Source organism: Sus scrofa, chromosome 13 (assembly GCF_054392235.1).
Source record: "Sus scrofa isolate SSC_HxYL_T2T_F1_AM1 chromosome 13, Sscrofa_HxYL_maternal_Yorkshire_Landrace_v2.0, whole genome shotgun sequence".
NCBI classification, from domain to species: Eukaryota; Metazoa; Chordata; class Mammalia; order Artiodactyla; family Suidae; genus Sus; species Sus scrofa.
The window spans coordinates 31,065,156-31,087,655 of NC_139395.1; the positions used below are offsets into that span (position 1 = coordinate 31,065,156).

The window sequence follows — 22,500 nt, forward strand, 5'->3', positions numbered from 1 at the left end:
GGATTTAAGCAAGCTATTGGATACAAAAAGATTGATCTTGTGTGCTCTGCTGTTGTCAAGCCATGGGACAGTTTTAAGGGCACCTTCTGCCCTAAAAAGGAAAAATAATTACACTTACTAAAGGGGGTGTGTGTGTGTGTAATCTGCTCTGTTCCAGAAACTACATTATACTTGGGAAATATAAAGATGAATAACTCAGAGAGCCTACCCTTAAGAGGCTTGTGATTTAGTAAAGACACATAAACCTAAGTGAGCACAGGTATTTTACACATGTCAAATTAGATGTCTGTGTGGCAGATGCACAAAGGAAGAGATAGGAATTGACTTGTGATTTTTTTCTGTTGCTTGCTTAATGTCTGCTTTGCTATCAGAAAGAAAATTCTTTAAGGGATAGAACTGTATTTGTTTTATCCCCTGTTTAAATTGTTCACACACAGCGTAAAACCTGGTATATAGCATTATATTTCAAATTAACTTTGAAAGAATTTCAGGTAAGTTTGAAAGAATGTATTAAAACATTAGTAATTAATGGTAAGTTCTCTCAATGGGAACTTGGGGTGGGGGTGGAAAAAGAGGTGAGGAAATGGAAATTTTCTATAAAAATGATTCAGTGGGAAAATAAGGAAGCCAGACAGATCAGAAGAATAAGTATAAGCAAATCCAGGAAGGCGTGAAAGGTCTCAGCCCTTTTTGAGTAGTCCTATCAGTAGAGATAGAAGTGTATATTAAGGTCATGTTTTTAAAGAGCATTTTGTGCTAAGGAGTTTGGGCTTTATTCTATAGGTAAATGGAGAGAAGAGTCACATGATAAAGTTGGCATTTTAGGAAGATGAATATAGGCAATAGAAATCCATATAAAATATGTTTTTTAATTTTTATTATAGTTGATTTACAATGTTCTGTCAATTTCTGCTCTACAGCAAAGTGACCCAGTTATATATATATATATGTATATTCTTTTTTTCACATTTTCCTCCATCATGTTCCCCCTTGGTAACCACAAGTCTGTTCTACATGTCCATGAGTTTGTTTCTTTTCTGTAGATAGGTTCAATTGTGACGTTTATTAGATTTCAGATATAAGTGATATCACATGGTATTTGTCTTTCTCTTTCTGACTTCACTTAGCATGAGATACTCTAGTTCCACCCATGTTGCTGAAAATGGAATTATTTTGTACTTTTTTATGGCTGGGTAGTATTTCATTGTGTATATATACGACATCTTCTTAATCCATTCATCTTTTGATGCACATTTAGATTGTTTCCATGTCTTGACTGTTGTGAATGGTGCTGCAAGGAATATAGGGGTCCATGCATCTTTTTCAATGAAAGTTTTGTCTGGATATATGCCCAGGAGTAGGATTGTTGGAGCATATGCTAGCTCTATATTTAGTTTTCTGCTCCATACTGTTTTCCATAGTGGTTTCACCAATTTACATTCCTTCCAACATTGTAGGAGGGTTCCCTTTTCTCCACACCCTCTCCTGCATATGTTATTTGTAGACTTACTAGTGATGACCATTCTGACTGGTGTGAAGTGGTACCACATTGTACTTTAGATTTGCATTTCTCTAATAATTAGTCATGTTGAGCATTTTTTTCATGTGCCTGTTGGCCATCTGTCTGTATTCTTTGGAGAAATGTTTATTCAGGTATTCTGCCCATTTTTCAATTGGGTTGTTTTGTGTTATGTTTTTGTTATTTGTTTTTGCTAAAATACCTTTAATATCCAGTCTCAGTGGAAGAACTGGTAATCCATCTAAGAAAAAAATGAATCTAGGATAATTATTCAACCTTCTACTGGGCTATTCTAGCCCTGAACTGTTTTATCCCTTTGTTTCTATAGCAAGAACAAATGGATATTCTATTTTAGAGCCATTTGTATGCATTGTTTTTACACTCAACTGCTCCTTAGGGTCCTTTATAATGCCTTAGATTTATCCATAGATGTTTACAGCACATATGGTCTTTAACACCTCTTTGAAAACCTTAGTTTCTAGTATCAAAGTTAAATTTATTTAGTATCAATTAGTAAGTGATTCAGGCGACATGAAAGCACTCTTCAGATTGTCACCATTTCTATTCCTTGAATCTTGAATTAGAAAAACCTCTGTCCCAAGCGACTGCCCCTATGAACCCTTCACCCACCAAGGGAAACTTCTCCCAGCTGACACCCCAAGCCCTGTTAACTGATACCTACACTGTACATACAGCTTTCAGTTTAAAACTGGAATATATTTATTTCTTCTAACTCGGTTCACTGCATTTAGAGAATTCTCTCAGTCACTAGCACAGGTAATATACGTTCAGGAACAGCAGGTGGGAAATGAGATGTTTTCTTGACTTGAGTATGAGTTCAGTTTGGGGGTGCATATGCGTTTGTTTCCGTGAGGGAAGATCATTAAGTGGTTACTGGGAGGAATCCTGATGTTTTTCATTATAAGTTTCCTTATTATGGTCCCCCCCCCATTTGTTTTTTCCTGGGGCAGGTAACATGATCTTCATGTGAAATTAGAGTTAAACCTAGGTATGGGAATGGAATTCTTTATTTTTTTTTCAAGTAGGCTGGTTAGATATATTTAAAGATGGAAAATATGGGATTTTATACTCTCTTAACAGAGGACAAGGTTGTGCTCTCTTAAATTCTTTAAAAGTTCATTAATCTAAGGAATCTGAAGAAGTCGTTTTGTCTGCCTGCATGTATTTAATAACTTGATCAACAGATAATGAAATGTGTACTCCCCCAGACAATTTGCAAGGCCACTGGGGTGGATGCTAGGCAAAGGTGAATATGATCCAGCTCCTGACTTCAATCAAATCCAATTTTCATAATAGTGAAGGAGAGCATGGCCATGCATTATGGAAATTTAATGAGATTTAGCTGGTCCCCTATTGATGGGCATTTATAAATTATGGTACATGATAATTATGCCACAAAAGTGAGCAGCATTTCAAAAGGATGCTATGTGCTGATGCAGAAAGCTCTTCATGTATAATTAAACAACAAAAGCAACATGCTATACCCTTTGGGATTGAAAAAAAAAAAGAAAAAAGAAAAAGAGCCAGATAGATGGAAGGTGGGTTAGTAGATATATATTTATACATATTCCTGGAAGGAATGATAAGAAATAGGATGGAGGGAGCTGAAAAAACGTCCTGTACTTTTTATTTTTAACCTTTGTATATATTTTAATTTACTGACTATAATGTCCTTTCATTTATGTGTTTGTTTATTTGAATCTCAAAGGAGTATCTGCACAAGATTGTAACTGTGTATTTTTTTTTCTTCTTTGTGCCTGTTATTAGAAATAAAGTGTCATATAGAGTATATGGTAACTTATAAATAAACTAATTGATTAATTAATTTGAAAATATGGTTCATAGAGAACAAGAGTTCAAAAAAGAAGATAGGAAGTCAGCTGGGGATAAGACATTCTCACCAGTTAGCCTTTCCTTTGGCTATCTGTTTTGTGGGTTTGTAGAGGTGGCCTTTCTCCTGCAGCAGAAAGAGCTGGCCCAACCACTGTTGAACTAATGTGTCACTCTTAATTTTCTCAGCTGACTTTTAACTCATTTACCCTGGCCTGTATTTAATCAGGATGGTAAGCTGCCTAATTTTGTTGAATGTATTAGTTTGGGCAATGGGTTTTATGTCTGCCTCCCTCATTATAATATGAATATATTGAGACTAGAGATCACATGTGTCTTGTTCACCACTGTCTCTCCAGCACCTTGTAAACTGCAGCCTCATAGTAGTTGATTAATAAATATTTCTGAATTAAAAAGATTACGTAAATATGTAAAGAGCTCTTTCAGGGGCAAGTATAGCACTGTGGAAATATGAGGGAGGGAGAGGAGGAAGACAGGACCAAATAAAGATTCTCTTATTTAAAGACTTGGAATCTTAGAAACATTGTCCTTGATGTTTTGCCTTTCAACTACATGCAGTTCCCTGAACTGTAGTTGGATAGGTAAGTCAGTTGTTGATAAGTCAGTTAGTGCTTCTGGGAAGTGTCTCTCTTTTTTGCTTTCTTGGTATCTTTACTCAACACAGATGATGTTTCAGTTGTATTCCCTGCAGAAGGAACCAATTTAACCTTCAGCACGTACTTTCTGTCTCATCTATTTGAAACATGAACTTTCTCTGTTATGTTATCCCCTTATGGGGTTTGCTTTGTCTTCTAAGAATAAACTTTTTCTATGTGAAAAGAATTATCAGAGAATTGTTACAAATAAAAAAAGATTATATTTTAATATTTGAAACAGAGGGGTGAGCTTGAGATAATTATCCAGTCCATAATGTGATTTATCAAAAAAAAATATTGTTTCTCCCTTTTCCCCCAGGAAGTGGCTCTTCTCCAGCTCTTATTGTCAGGCTAGAGCATTTTCCTTTTCTATAAGGCTATTTCCCATAGTGGAGAATTATACTTATAACTAAATATAAGCAGCAGTCCTTTACTGAGAGAGAAAATTGGGAATGAACATACAAATAATGCTTTAAATGTTATTAATTTTTTGTTTCCACCCTTTCGCTTTGCATTTCTTTGCTCATTTTGGCCTAAACAATAGGGTTACACATGTCTCTGACATTTGTAAATAGTACCCATGTAATTTGTTTATTCTACTAAAATAAACTGTTGTTAAATGGGCAGCATAAATCATCTTTGGAGGTCTCATTGGATGCTTTGTTTTCAATTCCAACTTGTAGGCAGAGAACCACCATAATCATATCTTAATGAATATTCACTAATATTGCTCCACCCAAAGTTATGAGTCAATCATAAGAACTGCTTAAATCTCATTTCCTTTTATCCTCTGATAGAAAAGAAGGCAGAAAGTAGGCAGTTGGAGAAAGAGCTTGATTAGATATCCAGTATATATGGTTCTCGCTGCGATGTTTTTACCAAATAACCACAAATTAACTGGCAATTCATCAGATTTTTTAAGAGTTTAAATTACATACATTTCTTTTATCTTTTTTTAGGGCCACACCCATGGCATATGGAAGTTCCCAGGCTAGAGGTTGAATTAGAGCTGCAGCTGATGGCCTATGCCACAGCTACAGCAATGCCAGATCTGAGCTGCATCTGCAAACTACACCCCAGCTCATGGCAATGTCAGATCATTAACCCACTGAACAAGGCCAGGGATCAAACTTGCATCCTCATGGAGACTAGTTGGCTTCCTTTCTGCTGACCCATAATAGGAACTCCCTACATTAAATCAGGTTTAAGATCAGATAACAAACAGGGGCTCAAGGCCTTTCAGGATGGAAGTTTGTTATAACTAAGAATTTTCCAAATAACTCATTTATTTTAGCACAGAATACATAATTAAATGGTAAACAAGTTGCTAGAAGTTGAAAGGAAATGTAACCACAAAGCCAACTTGCCTATATAAAGAAGCTGTTTAAAATATAATAATTCTGTGTTGTAGTCTTCAAATAATATTTGCCATGTAAAATATGGTCTATAGATTTGGAACTTACTAGCTCCACATCTAGAAAGACATATAGCTATAGATATGTACATGGATATATGCATATGAAGTTTATCATTATAAAGCATATGAGGGAGAGAAAGTAACAAATCATTTGCATACAAATCAGAGGTGTTCATCTGCAAAATTTTCTGAATGTAACAGCAAGTATTTTAACAGTAGTAATAGAAAATAAGGTAGTAATAAAAAATAAAAAATAACTCTGTGTTAGAACCACTCTTATATTTATAAGTTGTACATTATTACTATGTATCTGATATTAGTACAGGCCATTTCTGTCTTCATACGAAGGAATGAAAGGTGCTGGTCAGCTGTAAGACAGCAGGAATGTTGAAGTCTGTGGAGCATTGTTAGTAAGGGCTGAATGTTCTAATTCATTGTTGGTCAACTTAAAAACACACAACATGAGGGTTGTTGAAGTTTTATCCAGGGACTTCACTGAGAACTATAGCCTGGGAGACAGACTCTCTCAGTAGCTCAGAGAGAACTGCTCTGAAGAGGTGGAGAGAAACCAGCTTATGTAGTTTTTGGCTAAGGAATAGGTACAGTCAGGCTTACGTCTCAGTGAGACGTTACTGTCCTAGACAATGACCACTTTGTCAGGTTCAGAACACAGAGTAGTGCAGCATATATGTATACTGAATATCTATTTTTTCTTTTGGTTTTTTAATAATTGAACATGTTAAAAATGTTTCTAAGTTTCACATACATAAACTACTATCACTTTTTAAAAATTCATTAGCATGATCAGCTTTTTAATGTAAATGTCACCTTGAATGACATGGGGATAGTTTGTTTTAATTCAAAACTAATTCATATCCATACATTAAAAAAAAGATAGATTCTACATTAAAATTTTCTAGTATTTTAACTTAGTTCTCGAAATTATTTTTTTAAAAAAATTTTTATCTCATCCCTCTACTCTCACTCAAAGATTTTTTTAAGCTCACCCCCAATAAATTCTGTTGTCATTACCTGACTCTGTCCACCCAGCTTCTCCCACTCCACTTTTTTTTCTAAAGCAAGATTTATAATCTGAGATAGGAAACTTTTAAATTTAATATTTAAACTACTAGACCTGTAAATTATGGTAATAAAGATATATTTTTTAAAAATGTCATCACAAATCCAATTTAAATACTAGAAGAGTTTAAATAAATTGAATGCTAAAAATTAAAAATGCTCAAATTCTTTACAAGACTGCAGGAATTCTGCTGTTAGTACATATTAACTGAAATGTATGTCATTATCTCCTTATAGGATATGATGTTAGAAACATTTTTAGTGAATAATAAAACTAAAGGTAGATTAAGTTTTAGATAAAAATCAGCATATAAAGTTTTACATTAATTTTGAGAAGCATAATATTTATTGTTAGTTTAAAATAGCAAATTCTGTAAACCATTAGACTGCTTTATCAGTTTTTTCCTCTGATGTTTCATGCTTAATACAAAGTTTGGAAGACTAGAAATACTCCACTAAGCAAGAAAATTGTAATTACTCCTTCATAATTACCATGCAACTTTATTGCCATGCATTGTTATAGTTATATTTTAAATACTCCCCATTTACATGATAGACCATAATGTCTTCTAGCACATTATAATCTGCAGATTGTAACTGCATCTCACTTCTACAAAGGACTTTTCTTCATTTAGCCTCTATTTTAACTACTGTTAAAAGAGACTAAACAAAATTAATTGGCATTATAATACTGCCATAAGGAAATTGTAGACAATATAATATTTCTGTGCTACTGAAATCATCCCATTATGCAAAGAATTAATGTTTAACATCTATGATATATTCCTCCTTCCCTGAGGAGTCATTCATAATCAACAGTGCTTCTCAAACTTTAGCATACACAGATATCACCTTGGGATCTGGTGCAAATGCAGATTTTAATTCAGTATGCCTGGGAAAGGGCCCTGGACTCTGCATTTCTAGTAGGCTTCCTCGTGCTAATACCATTGCTACTGGTCCTTAGCCCGCTCTTTGAATAACATTATTAAGCATTACGCATCCTTCTGTGCAAAATACTGTTAACAGTTTTCACACACACACACACACACACACACACACACACACACACACACAGTCTCTCTCTCTCTCTCTTTCTCTCTCCTTCTCTCTCTCTCTTCACCCAGATCTCTGCTATAGTCACTTTCTACCTTTAAGCCTGGAAATTGTTACTGTTAAAAGACTTAAAACAGAAAGAAACTATTACCAAACTCAGGTTGTGCTGCTCACCACTGGAAAGAGACAAGAGACAAGTCTTGTTTGGAAAGGAAATGTCGTTTTATTCAGGAGGCCAGCGACCTGGGGAGAAGACAAATTCCTGTACAAGAACCAACTTCGAAGATTCTGCTCCACTACAAACATTTTTAAATGGAGAATAATTTGGGGGAGGAGGATAAGAGTCTTCTTACCCTCCACTGTGTACAGATTCTCTTCTTCGGGGCTGCTGATGAGTTAGTGGGGCAGGGTTCTAGGACTCTTGTGCTCAGCCTGAACGTGCTAGCCATTCTCCACCTGTATGGGGGCCTTAGTACATGAAGAACTCAAAGCTATATCCTTGTGTACATTCATTGAGGAGGAACCAGGACCCTGTGCTACTACTGCGCTATGTATCAATTCCCTAGTTTTAAATAAATGTATGGTATATATAAACTATTTGGTGCGTGCGTGTGTGTGTGTGTGTGTGTGTGTGTGTGTGTGTGTGTGTCTTACATATATTAAACAAAGGAATTGAGAAAACCCTGTCTTTTAAAAAATGTAATTATAGGAGTTCCTGTTGTGGCTCAGTGGTTAACTAATCCGATTAGGAACCATGAGGTTGCGGGTTCGATCCCCGGCCTCACTCAGTGGGTTAAGGATCCGGCGTTGCCATGAGCTGTGGTGTAGTTTGCAGATGCGGCTCGGATCCCAAGTTGCTGTGGCTCTGGCTAGGCTTGGCAGATACAGCTCTGATTCGACCCCTAGCCTGGGAACCTCCATATGCTGCAGGTGCGGCCCTAGAAAAGGCAAAAAAGACAAAAAAAAAATAAAATAAAATAAAAAATAAAATAAAATAAATGTAATTATAGATACTTCATTTTAGGAAGATCAAATTAAAGATAGAGATTATCTCTTTCAAAGAAGAATGATTTCGTGGAAGTTGGCTCTAGAACAGTTATTTTTCAGCATTTTATTATAAGATCTGCAGAAGGAAACCCCAATGACATCTATTGCTATATAGATGGTACAGTAATTTTCCTGGTAGAAAAATACAGCTTTGATAGATTTAAACTGCCAATAAGTCTCTTGCAATTGAGTGAGAATAAAAAACCCTAATAATAATTTTTTGAAAAACAGAAGAAGAAACAGGGAGCTTTCAGTGTAAGAAATTACACGTTAACATGTGTAAGAGTACCATGACTTGTATTAAACTCAATGTACAATGGAAGCCAAGCTTTTGTGATGACTCAGGAGGAGGACCTGGGCTGTGGTGGGCAGATGATCCAAATACAAGATGAAGTCAGCCAGAACCATGAGGGAAACATAGATTTCCATAGCAGATTTCCTTCTCATCATTCTTGGAGCATAGTCAGTCATAATTTCTGCAGCCAGACCACCATGGAGTTGAAATGCGACATAGCTGATAAAGATCAAGCCCAGCTGATCAAGCACTCTGAATGCTGACTCTGACAAATGACTAGGATTTTAGCTAGTAGAGAAGCTAGGCAGTAATGCTAGCTGTAGCCAATGTGGATTTAATATGTATTTATGTACCATATACACTTTAAGCCCTTTCCATGCATTAATTCATTTAATCCTCATAGCAGCTCTCTGAGGTAGGTAACATTATTATCCCCATCTTATACTTCAGAAAAATGAGTCACAGAAAAAGTGCTTAAAAATAAATATCTGGTGTCTTGTAGCTGGAAAGTCTGGGAGCCATACATCGTACCCAGACTGCTACTCCTAACAATTAACTCCACCCAAAGTGTGTGCTAAAACCTGAGGAACACGAGCAGCCTATAGAGAAACCATTATCATACCTCTAGTATATGAGTTATGTTAGGACCAGTATACTGTTAACCCTAAAAGAATCTGTTTTAGGAGATAATAGAGAAAATCCTGCTTAAGACACTAGAAAGGATGGCTCATGAAAGTCATTATCCAAAGAAGCATAAAAGTAGAAACTAAAATTCTTCACTGTAGACAGTTTGTTATTTCTAGGTTTGTTTGCTTTTTTTTATGAAAATTATACTATTGCCAGTATTATATAATAATCCCACTTGAAGGGATGAATGTACATTCAGTCTTTAAAATGGAAGAAAGGCAATATCCTATAGTATGTTCCTATAGAATATATCCTAGAGAGGAGTGATTATATGTATATGTAAATTTTTAAGAACGAATAGGTGTTGTTTTTTGTTTGTTTTTTGTTTTGTAAACTGGCCACAGGGAAAAGCTGGGACTTTATTTTCAATGAATATATGGTGGGTTTTTTTTTTTTAAAGTTAATTTACAGTGTTGTGTTTGTTTCAAGTATACAACCAAGTGATTCAGTTATATATAGATAGATAGATATTTTCTTATGTATATGGTAAATATATATGTGTTCTTTTTCAGATTCTTTTCCATTATAAGTTATTACAAGATAATGAATATAGTTCCATGTGCTGTAATTAGGTCCTTGTTGTTTATATATTTTACATATGGTAGTGTGTATCTGTTAATCCTAAACTTCTTTTTTTCCCCATCCCTGCTGTTCCCACTTCCCCTTTAACTTTGTTTTCTAAGTCTATGAGTCTATTTCTGTTTTATAAATAAGTTCATTTGTATCTCTTTTTTTTTTTTTTGGTTCTACATGTAAGAAATACCATATGATATTTGTCTTTCTCTGACTGACCTCATTTAGTATGATAATCTCTAGGTCCATCCAGGTTGCTGCAAATGGCACTATTTCATTTTTATGGCTGAGTAATATTCCATTGTACATATGTATTGCATCTTCTTATCCATTCATCTATCAGTGGACCTTTAGGTGGTTTCCCCATCTTAGCTATGGTAAATGGTGCTATGAACTATTGCATTGGGGTACATGCATATTTTCAATTTAACTTTGCTCCAGGTATATGCCCAGGAGTAGGATTTCAGGATCATATGGTATAGACAGACAGACAGACAGGCAGATTCTTTCAAAGTCTCAAAGGAACTTTTCTTACACAAAGTGTTTTAAGGTCCAGTGATTGCATTTCACCCTTTCAGTTTTTCATTTGGAAAAAGAATTTCGACTATTTCTAATACGATGGAATCAACTGTCTACAGACATTTCATGATTCACCCCTTCCCCTTGTGTGATGGTATGGTTTTATCAAAATTATAAAGTCAGAAGCTCATAAAAGCAAACAGTTGAAAAGCACTTGTGTCCAGAGAAACAGTGATATTCCTTGAGAGCTCTCTATGTGCAGTTATGTGCCAGGGAGAGTTACATATTTCTATGTTTTGTATTTATAGGGCAGGAAAGACATTTTACTTTTCATTTCTCTCTGCCAGTTGTGACCCCCTATCTGTTTGAGTCATTTTCTCCAATACTGATTAATAGAAACCTGCAGCTAATAGAGAGTAAGCTAAACTCTCTATTAATAAAAACCTGCAGCTAATAGAGAGTAAGCTAAAAGGATTGAGTAAAATAGTACTGCCACTTAAAGCCAAATGACTTTAAGATATTTATCTATAGACAACTGTTTGCCTATATTCCTTTTAAACTATTGATTTTGGAGAAAATTGCAAGTCTCATGCGTTCCATAATTTTTTGATTCATTCAGATTAGCAAATGCAAGCAACCTAGCTGGGAGTGAAAATGAGGAAGAATGTGTATTGGGGAAAATGGTATCTGTTACCTACTAAGATAATAATGCCACATATCAATTATAAAATCTTAGTGGCATGAACCAATGCAGATTTATTTAGCTCGCATGATTGTTTGATGACCTTCACTGTTCTCACCTAAGCTTATAAAATTTTCTGGGATCAACCACTTAAGCATCCCTGCTGATCTTAGATGAGCCCACTCACAAGACAGATAGCTCTTGTCATGGATGCTCTAGTTTGGGATTTGCTGGGCTGGTATGGATGACTCATCTACATTTGTATAGACAACAGCAGGGTAACCTGCATATATTCAAGTAACCATACAGAGAAGCAAAAAAAGGAAAGTCCTGTGCTTAAAAACATTCCAATTTCTGCTTATGTCTCATTTGTTAATATGCCATTGGCCAAAGGAATTCACATGAGGTCAGACCAAGAGTCAGAGCAAGAGGGCTCAGCAATGCTACATGGAGGACAAGAATACAGGGAGGGGTAAAGAATTAGGACCATGTGTGGGAGATGACAAATCAGGCAGCATCCCATCCAGCAGAGAGAAAGGAGCTCCTCAGAGCTGTACAAAATGAAAAACATTTATAGGAAGAGGGGAATGAGACAAGAAAGGCATATTAGCAAAAAAGTGGATTGGTTGTAGCAAGGAGAAACTAGATGATTCCTGCCTGACTTGTTTCAGAATCCAATTTCTCAGAGAGGCTAAAACTTTAATCAAGTTTCAGTGTGGTGACAAGGGGCTTAGCATAAGTGACTCCATTTTGGGCTTGTTGTCTTGTTTTTAACATCAACCTACTCAGAAGGGATAGATTCTTGTCTCTTTACTTCTAAGACAAGTTCATATTCTGCTTCAATTGCTTATTTTTTCAACAATATTGGTTATATTCTTTTATGGCCTGCCAGTACTTTTTTTGAAGCCCAGTTGGTAGAACAGATGCCAACAGAGTTGAAACTAAAAGGGGGCCAAATATTTCTCCAGAAGCAAGACTACTTCAAAAGATATGCATTACAAAGCATTACTGTGATTCACATAATCACTTATTTTTAAAGGGGATTTGCTAATGGAAAATTGGTTTCTTATCTTCCCAGCCCCTAGTGAGCCTTTACTGTGCAAATTCGCTGATGGAGGACAAAAGAAGAGACAGAATCAAAGTAAATACACCCAGAATGGAAGGCCTTGGCCCAGGGAAGGAGAGGTGAGTCCTGACTGACCTTTGCTCAGAAATGTGGCAGCAGACAGTCCTCAGAAGGGTGGTGAGACAGACATAGGGGGCTGTGAGGAAATCAGGTCCCATAGAAAACCAAATGGCTTCAAAGGGGGCAAATGAGCAGGCCTACATCAATTTGTTCAAAACAAAAGTACCTGAGGAGCAGACTAGGACTTCCAAATTGACCTCAGTTCGGCACTATAGTGAGTCTTCTGTCTTTAACCAAACTTGAACCTTATAGCCACTCACTGAAACACACAAAGAATCCATAATTGTGTAATAGTTATAAAATGAGTGTATAATTACTTAAAATATTTTCAGTGAAATCATTAGTAAAATGTAATTGTTTGTGTTTGAAAAAAGCAAACAAAAAATTAGATTTATTTCAGTCTATCATGAAAATGCTCCATTTGCATATGTATGGGTGCCTATACACATGCCCATGTTCTCATAAATGTGTTGGTATGTGTTTAATATATGTATAGGTCAGTATAAAATATGACATTTTCTGTTGATCAAGGAGGAAAAACTCTGATACAGCACTTTACTTTTTACAACAAGGAGAAAAGCATTTAACAATTAATTATCCATTTCCTTTCCTAACACAAAACAGAAGAAAGGCAAGCTTAAGATCCAGTGCCACTTAGAAATGGATCCCCTTTGGTTATTTTTGTTGTAAGAAGACAAGGAAAATGTGTCTGGGCTTCAAAGAGGTCTTTTTATTCTTTGTGAAATGAAATGGAGTTGTTCAAATGACTTGAATAAATGCCATTTTGTACCAAGGCCATAATTTCAACAGAAGAGCTTTAGTTAGTATTTCTATTCAAAGCAGCCCCTTCATCCATTTATCATTTAAGAAGCATCCTACTTGATGCAGCATTTTACACTTTCAATACTGAGATTACAGTTGTAAGGAAAGAAAAGAGGGTGAGATTTTTTCTCAGTAAACCTTTAGCCATTTTTCAGTTTCTCAGACTGTGGTCTGTCTTGAGTATTTCCATACAGATCTGAAAACCCCTTGGAAGGTGTATAGCTATGTTCAAGTACTATATAATGTCTATCTCATTACATTCAGAAAGGAAAAAGAGAATCACCATTAGTACTGGAAGCTAATTAAAAAAAAAAAAGCAAGACTTTCAATGTTTCAATTTTAGAAAGGCAGTCACTGTTATGTTCATAACAGAAGAGGGAAGGGTGTGACCTGTATGTTTTTAGTGGGCAGTTTCCGGTCAGCGGGTAGCCCTATTACCCTGGAACACAGCTGATATCTGATAGCACTCATTTTCACATCGGTCTAATGACATTCATCTGTTGTCTAGAAAGACTCATTTTCTCTTTTAAAATTTAGTTGAGTCAAATGCCCATTTACTAGAGAGACTTTGGGATCACAGACCGTAACCCAGAAGGCTCAACATTTAACTTAACACTAATGGCTGAGACTTCATTCCCTGTATTCTCAAAATAGATACCAGTTGCAGAAGGACATCTCACCCATGTCTACATTTCTCAGAAACCAAACCAACAAACATAAAAGAAATGTAAACTTAGAGCTGCCACCTACTATATACAGAGTCTACAGCTTTGGGTTTAGAGAATGGCAAATACCAGGTGTACTGTTGCCATGGAAGTATTATGGGGTCAAGTTCAGGACCCAGAGTACCTTGTAATTTAAATGTAGGTTTTAAAGATATATTCCTAATCTGTGTTTTTTAGAGTTGCCTTTTAAGACTATAGATTTTCTTGTTGAATATGAAAATCAAGGAACCTTAATAAATTTATGCGACCAATAAAAGCATATACCAGGTATGTAGACATAGTCAGAGGGAAAAAAAATCAGAAAAAAAATGACGTGAACTAAAAGTATGCTTATCAGACATCTTGGTTTTGAGATGAGCATGTAAGTTTTTACATTATGATTGTGGTCTTAGAATTAGACACACCAAGTATATTAGATAACTATGTGTCCATCATGACATATTTTCTGCTTCTCTTTTGCCTTGCATTACACTTGTTAGAGAAAATTAAGGTATATTAGCATGATATATAAAGTATAGTGTCATGCAAATCCATCCTGTATAAACAGTGTTTAATTATTTCTTGTAAACCAGTCAATTCTAATTACCATGTTCCAGTGTTTCTAAGACAGACATTTTGTTGCTGTTGTTTTTCCACATTTTAACACTTCTGAAATTGTCAGTCCTCTTACAATCCATGCCATTATTTTAAGATGATTTGCATTTGTTCCTGTTAGTCCTCCAGGAGCACTACCTAGATTCTTTGCTTTAGGTCTTTGACCACACAGATTGTGAGAATTGAAACTCTAACTAAAGAAAGTACCGCGGGTCAGATTCTTAGGGGAAATTTTTTGCCTCCTTCCCTCATGAGTGTTAAGATTGAGACAGGCATCTTTCTTTGAGTCCATTTCTGGTAGGTGGTTTTGTTTTTCATTTACCTTCTAGCCCTTTGGCCTTCCAACCTTGTAAGGAGATCATTTGGGGTGCTTGTCTTTGCTTGTCTGTTTGTCTTGTTATATAAAATAAACTTTTATATAAAGTAAGCTTTTCAATCACTGTTTCCTTGGATGGAATCAAAATGATAATTTAGATTCTGATGCTTCACAATTTATGATCATAACACAGATTGAGTCTACTTGCCTCTCTCTTCAGTCAGGCAAAAAATGTTAGTGTGTAAAGGATTCTTGAGGCAGTGCTTAAGATACAAAACCAGTAGACTGCAAGCCACTTAAAAGTACCTTAAGCATGACAGTTGATTGGCTAATTAAAATTTTAATTTATTGCATAAAGCTGTTTCCTTCTAGGTGGCATTTTGAGAAGAGTTTTTTTAGTATAGTTTGGTAAAATGCTAATACTGAACATATTATACACTTAAATTAGTGCATTTTAGAAAGGTTTTGAAACATAAGTGTATGTTAGTGGTCATGTTTTAGCATAAGTGACAAATGCTGGGATATTTTAAAGTTATTAATTAATCTCTCAAGTGACATCCTAAACTCTGAGCACAAGGGTCAGGTTTTGGGCCGTGAGCCCTCTCTTTCCAGGTTCTCCACTATTCTTACCATTTGATTTCTTAATGCAGTCTTCCTCTAACTCTTTGGTCTTTATACTCTTAAAAAATCAATATTTATTCATCAAACAAAAAAAGTCAATATGTAGTTTTGAATTTAATTGCATGTTATACTTAAATTACTGGCATCTCCCAAAAATAAGTTTAAAATTTTAAGTCAAATTTTAGTATAGTTCTAACATTTACAGATAATGCTAAAGATAACTCAGGGTCAAAAATCTTCTCATGCTGGAGTTCCCATTGTGGCTCAGTGGAAACAAATCTGACTAGCATCCATGAGGATGCAGGTTTAATCCCTGGCCTCCCTCAGTGGGTTAAGGATCCGGCATTGTGGAGAGCTGTGGTGTAGGTCACAGATGCACCTTGGATCTGGTATTGCTGTGGCCCTGGAGTAGGCCAGCGGCTACAGCTCCAGTTAGTCCCCTAGCCTGGAAACCTCCATATGCTGAGGGTGGGGCCCTAAAAAAACAAAAAAATAAATAAATAAATCTTCTCATGCTACATCAGACTAGACTAGAATGAGTCTACCAGAGAAATCTAACACATCTTAAGCTGTCTTTAGATGTTGTATATAACACATCTTAAGAGGAAGAAAAAAAAATTTTTGGAAAGGAGAAGCTTTATGCTATAAGGACCTTGGCTGACTGAGCATAGGTCTTATAAAAGCTTAAGTCTTGTAAAACCAAGTGACTATGTGAAAAATCACTTAATCTAGCCCAGTTTCCTGGGTGGTTTGTCTCATGGGATTTTAGGAAGAATATTATATTAACACATGTGTGCAAAAATGCCTGTAACCACTAAGAAGATGTGCTTGAAGTATTCATAAAATGGTGAAATTAAAAATAAAGATGTGTTTTAGATCTTCAAAAATTTTTTTTAAAAATAAACATAAACAAGCCCATAACATGTTAATAAAATAGTACATTTTAATGGAAAATACTTTTTCAAAGCATAGATTTTTTTTTTCCGGAAGAAAGGCACTGTTTTACATTTTTGTCCATTGCTTGAATGTCTGGCTGAGTAGGAAATGACCAGATTTACGCAAAAGCAGACTGTATTTTATTGTACTGCCACAGAAATTGTGTATTTTACAAACTGCAGCTTTGTGGCAATCCTGGATCAAGCAAGTCTATGGGTGCCATTTTCCCAACAGCATTTTCTCACTTCATGTCTTTATGTTACATTTTCATAATTCTCACAGCATTTCAGAGTTCTCAATTATTCTTACATCTTTTATGGTGATCTGTGCTCAGTGATACTTGATGTTATTACTGTAATTGCTTTGGAGCACCAGGAACCATGCCCATGTAAGATGGTGAACTTAATGGATAAATACGGGGTGTATTTTGTCCTCCACACTAACCAGCTATTTCCCCAACTCTCTGCCCCTCTCTTTGGGCCTCCCTGAGACACAGCAGTACTGAAATAAGGCCAGTTAGTAAACCTAAAATTGCCTCTAAGAGTTTAAGTAAAAGAAAGACTCACACATCTCCCACTTTAAACCAAAAGCTAGAAATGATTAAGCATAGTGAGGAAGGCCTGTAAAAGGCCGAGATGGGCTGAAAGCTAGACCTCATATGCCAAACAGCTAATCAAGTCGTGAATGCAAAGGAAAAGTTATTGAAGGAAATTAAAAGTGCTACTCCAGTGAACATACAAATGATAAAGCAAAATAATCTTACTGCTGACATAGGGAATGTTTTAGTGATCTGAGGAAAATACACCAGCCACAACATTCCTTTCAGCCAAAACCTAATCCAGAGCCAGGTCCTAACTCTCTTTGATTCTATGGAGGCTGAGAGACATGAGAATGCTGCAGAAGAAAAGTTGAAACCAACAAATGTTGGTTCATGAGGTTTAAAGAAAGAAGCCCTCTCCATGACATGGAAGTGCAATGTGAAGCACAAGGGCTGATGTAGAAGCTGCAACAAGTAATCCAGAAGGTCTAGCCAAGATAATCAATGCAGGTGGCTACCCTAAACAAAAAATATCGGTGTCAATGGAACAGCCTTCTATTGGAAGATGCCATCTAGGACTTTCATAGCTAGAGAAGAGAAGTCAATGCCTCTCTTCAAAGCTTCAAAGAACAGGCTGGCTCTCTTGTTTGAGGCTAAAGAGGTTGGTGACTTAAAGTTGAATCTAGTGCTCATTTACCATTCTGAAAATCCTAGGGCTCTTAAGAACTATGCTAAATCCACCCTGCCTATGCTCTACAAATGGAACAACAAAGTCTGGATGACAGCACATCTGTTCAAAACATAGTTTACTGAATATTTTTAGCCCATTGTTGAAACCTACTGCTCAGGAAAAAGGATTCCTTTCAAAATATTACTGCTTATTGACAATGCGCCTGGTCACCCAAAATCTCTGATAGAGATATACAAAGAGATTACTTTCCCTTTCATGCCTGTTAACAACATTCACTTTTTTTTTTTTTTTTTTTTTTTTTTTTTTTTTTTTTTGTCTTTTTAGCGCTGTACCCAGAGCATATGGAGATTTAGGGGTCTAATCAGAGCTGTATCTGCTGGCCTACGCCACAGCCATAGCAACACCAGATCCAAGCCGCATCTGCGACCTACACCACAGCTCAGGGTAATGCCGGATCCTTAACCCACTGAGTGAGGCCAGGGATTGAACCCGCAATCTCATGGTTCCTAGTTGGATTTGTTTCCACTGTGCCATGATGGGAACTCTCTGCATCTATGGACCAAAGAGTCATTCTGACTTTCAAGTCTTATTATTTAAGAACTGTGTTTTGGCATTCCCATTGTAGCTCAGCGATAACAAACCCAGCTAGTATCCATGAAGATGTGGGTTCGATCCCCTCGACCTGCTCAATGTGTTAAGGATAAAGGGTTGCCATGAGCTGCAATGTAGGTCACAGATACAGCTCAGATCTAGCATTGCTGTGGCTGTGGTGTAGGCCAGAGCTGCAGCTCCAATTCAACCCCTAGCCTGGGACTTCCATACGCCTAAGGTGTGGCCCTAAAAAACAAATACAAAAAAAAAAAAAGAACTTGTGTTTTGTGAAGCTGTAACTACCATAAACAGTGATTCCTTTGATGGATCTGGGAGTAGTCAGTTGAAAAGCTTCTGGAAAGGGCTCACCATTCTAGATATCATTAAGGACATTTATGATTCAAGGGAAAAAGTCAAAATATCCACATAAATAGAACTTAGGAAGAAGCTCTCATGGATAACTTTGAGGAATCCAAAACTTTAGTAGAGAAAATAACTGCTAATGTGGTGGAAATAGCAAGAGAATTAGAATTAGAAGTGGGACCAGAAGATGGGATTGAAGTGCAGCAATCTCATGATAAAACATGAGGAGATAAGGAATTGTTTTTTATGGATGTGAAAAGAAGGTAGCTTTTTGAGATGGTGTCTAGTCCATGTGAGGATGCTGTGAAGATTGTTGAAATGACCACAAAGCATTTAGAGTATTACATAAACTTAGTTGATTAAACAATGGTGGGGTTAGAGAGGATTGACTCTAATTTGAAAGAAGTTCTGTGGGTCAGATGCTATCAAAAAATATTGCATGTTACAAAGAAATCATTTCCTAAAAGGAAAAGTCATTCAATGTAGCAGATTTCATTTTTTTCTTATTTTAAGAAATTGACACAGCCAACCTAACTTTCAGCAACCACTCCTCTGATTAGCAGCCATTAACACTGAGGCAAGACACTCCACCAGCAAAAAGATTACAACTCGCTGAAAATTTAGGTGATGGTTAGCTTTTTTTGGCAATAAAGTATTTTGAATTTAGGTATGTACATTGTTTTTTTAGACATAATTCTATTGTACACTTACAGTATACTGTGAACATAACTTTTGAGGCTGATAAACCCACCAAAAAATGGTAATATGCTTTATTGTGATGCTTACTTTACTGTCATGATCTGGAATGGAAACCACATTATCTCTGAGTTAAGACTATCTCTGCTTCAGCGTTCAACCTGTTGCAATTTGCTGTTTGGTTTAAGCATATGAAGATAATCTAGCTTCACACAGACATGTCTTTGAAAAAGGGAGGACCTCTGGATCTCTGAAAAGGATTTCAGGAACTCTGAGTTGTCCTTAGACCACACTTTGAAAAACATTGTCCTAGAGAAGCTTGATCCAAGGAATGATCTTCAATATCCATATATCAGAAAAGCCTTTTAATATATTAAAATACATCTGTATCAGTTTGTAAATGTAACTAGTCAATCAATGCAAGCCCACTGTCCCTTGCATACTGTGCTTCCTCTAGGACATCTAACGATCCAGCAAGAACAGGGTGCCTGTTGGAATGGCAAGAGTTCCCCAGGTTCTTGACCCATCATTTAAATTCCTTTTTTTATTTTAAATGATTTTTATTTTTTCCATTATAGATGGTTTACAGTGTTCTGTCAATTTTCTACTGTAGACCAAGGTGACCTAGTCACACATACATATATACATTCTTTTTCTAATATTATCATGCTCCATCATAAGTGACTAGATACAGTTCCCAGTGCTATACAGCAGGATCTCATTGCTTATCCATTCCAAAGGCAATAGCTTACATCTCTTAACTCCAAATTCCCTGTCCTTCCCACTCCCTCCTCCTCCTTGGCAACCACAAGTCTGTCCTCTAAGTCCATGAGTTTCTTTTCTGTGGAAAGTTTCATTTGTGCTGTATATTAGATCCAGATATAAGTGATTTTATATGGTATCTGTCTTTCTCTTTCTGACTTACTTCACCTAGTATGAGAGTCTCTAGTTCCATCCATGTTGCTGCAAATAGCATTATTTTGTTCTTTTTATGGCTGAGTAGTATTCCACTGTGTGTATATACCACATCTTTCTAATCCAATCACCTGTGGATGGACACTGGGGTTGTTTCCAGGTCTTGGCTATTGTGAATAATGCTGCAATGAACTGAGGAACAAAAATCAAGCAGGAGGCATACATAACTCTCCCAGACTTCAGGCAATATTACAAAGCCACAGTAATCAAGACAGTGTGGTACTGGTACCAAAACAGACATACATACCAATGGAACAGAATAGAGAACCCAGAAATAAATCCAGACACCTATGGCCAGGTGTGCTTGTTGACCATCTGTTTATCTTCTTTGGAGAAATGTCTATTCAGGTCTTTTGCCCATTTTTCCATTGGATTGTTGGCAACCCATGCATCCTGCTTTGTTTTTGTTCCTCAGAATTGCTTTAGAAAGTCTGGGTGTTTCATGGTTCCATATAAATTTTCGGATTGTTTGTTCTAGTTCTGTGAAAAATGTCATGAGTAATTTGATAGGGATTGCATTGAATCTGTAGACTGCTTTGGGTAGTATGGCCATTTTTGCAATATTAATTTTTCCAACCCAGTTGCATTTCTATATACTATCAATGAAATATTAGAAATGGAATACATCGTTTAAATTCTGATTGGCCACAGCATATGCCATTCTGGTGGTGAAATGTTTCTAGCGTCACCTCTAGTTCAGGAGTTATTGTTACTTTATCATCGCTATGACTCTCATGACATTCCACTAGCCAGATATTCCATAACATCTGGAATATTCCCAGTTCTTTACTTCAGGCAAAATGTTGCCTAAATTGATCTTATTAGTGCCCTCCCAAATGACAGGTCTGGAATTGGGAATGCTTCAAATTAGTCCAATAACATATCAGAAACATGAAGAGGAACTGCTGTATTTCTTTATACATTCCCAAAGATTACATTTCCAATGACTTCCAAAAAATCCACCAAGTTTGTTTGGACTCTATACCCCAAATGATAAGAACTGGTGATCAAAAATACTCGACCAGAAGTTCCCATTGTGGTACAGCCAAAAAGAATCTCACTAGGATCCATATGGTTGATCCCTGGCCTCTATCAGTGGGTTAAGGATCAGGCGTTGGCAGGCAGCTGTGGTGTAGATAACAGATATGCCTCGGTTCCCATGTGGCTGTGGCTGTGGCTGGCAGTTGTAGCTCTGATTCGACCCCTAGCCTGGGGAACTTCCTTATGCCACGAGTAAGGCCCTAAAAAGAAAAAAAAAAAAATACTCAACGATGTGGTAAACATGATTGAATACAATTAAATGATGGATGCTTCTACTACAATGGTGAGAATTACTCACATTTTGAGACTGCTTCATGTTGACCTTTGCCGTGACTAGTCTTTGGCTTTCCTTCAGAATTTTCAAATGTAAGTAAATAGTAAATTTCAAATCACAAAAGATGATGCTGTTTGACCAAATTTTCATGCTGGGATAATATCCTTAAATAGTGCAGCTATCATGAACAAATCATTTCTCATTGGCTTCAATATGCTAATCTGGCTTTCATAAAAATCTTACCAAACCCTATACTAATTGAGTTAGTAATTGTCATTGATAGCAATTGCTTTGGGAATTGTCCTTCCAAGAAATAACATTTTGGCCATGGACACATAGAAAAGATATGGCAATGGAACAAGAAGTTAACTCAGCAAAGCGTACAGATTCCTAGTGAAAAAAAGCCAAAATGTTTACTATAAAAACTAAAATAAATAAAATGACCTCTTTTAATCTTTATCTTATTTACAGTTCTCTGCTAGGATAATTTAAAAGCAACTAACAATAAGAAATAATTGCTCTTTTTTTTTGATGTTCTGAAGATATTTTTCCTTATTATGGAAATGTTTAGCAAGATTACTTTCACAATCTGGATATGAAAATGAACTGATGGAACTAACAAATCAACATGGAGGTTTTCAGTAATAGTTTACAGGATATTGAAGAGACAACAAGTTTGGGGGGAATGTGTTCTAGCCATACTGAAGTTTGGAATTCCTGACCCCACCAATTAAAGAGCAAGTTTTAGATGG

General features: G+C 36.2%; 1 protein-coding gene across 38 annotated transcripts in view; it reads left to right on the forward strand.

The window, feature by feature from the left end:
• The window catches only part of RBMS3 (RNA binding motif single stranded interacting protein 3), a 1,488,242-nt gene that overhangs the window by 1,321,229 nt on the left and 144,513 nt on the right, over positions 1-22,500 (forward strand). For all 38 annotated transcript variants that reach the window (XR_014822551.1, XM_021069971.2, XM_084987319.1 and 35 more), the window contains one exon: positions 12,458-12,564. Coding sequence is in view for 37 of the 38 variants with exons in the window: in XM_021069971.2 (XP_020925630.2) it covers positions 12,458-12,564 (107 nt within the window). In the remaining variant the exon portion in view is untranslated. Of the gene's footprint in view, positions 1-12,457; positions 12,565-22,500 lie in introns of those variants that run through there.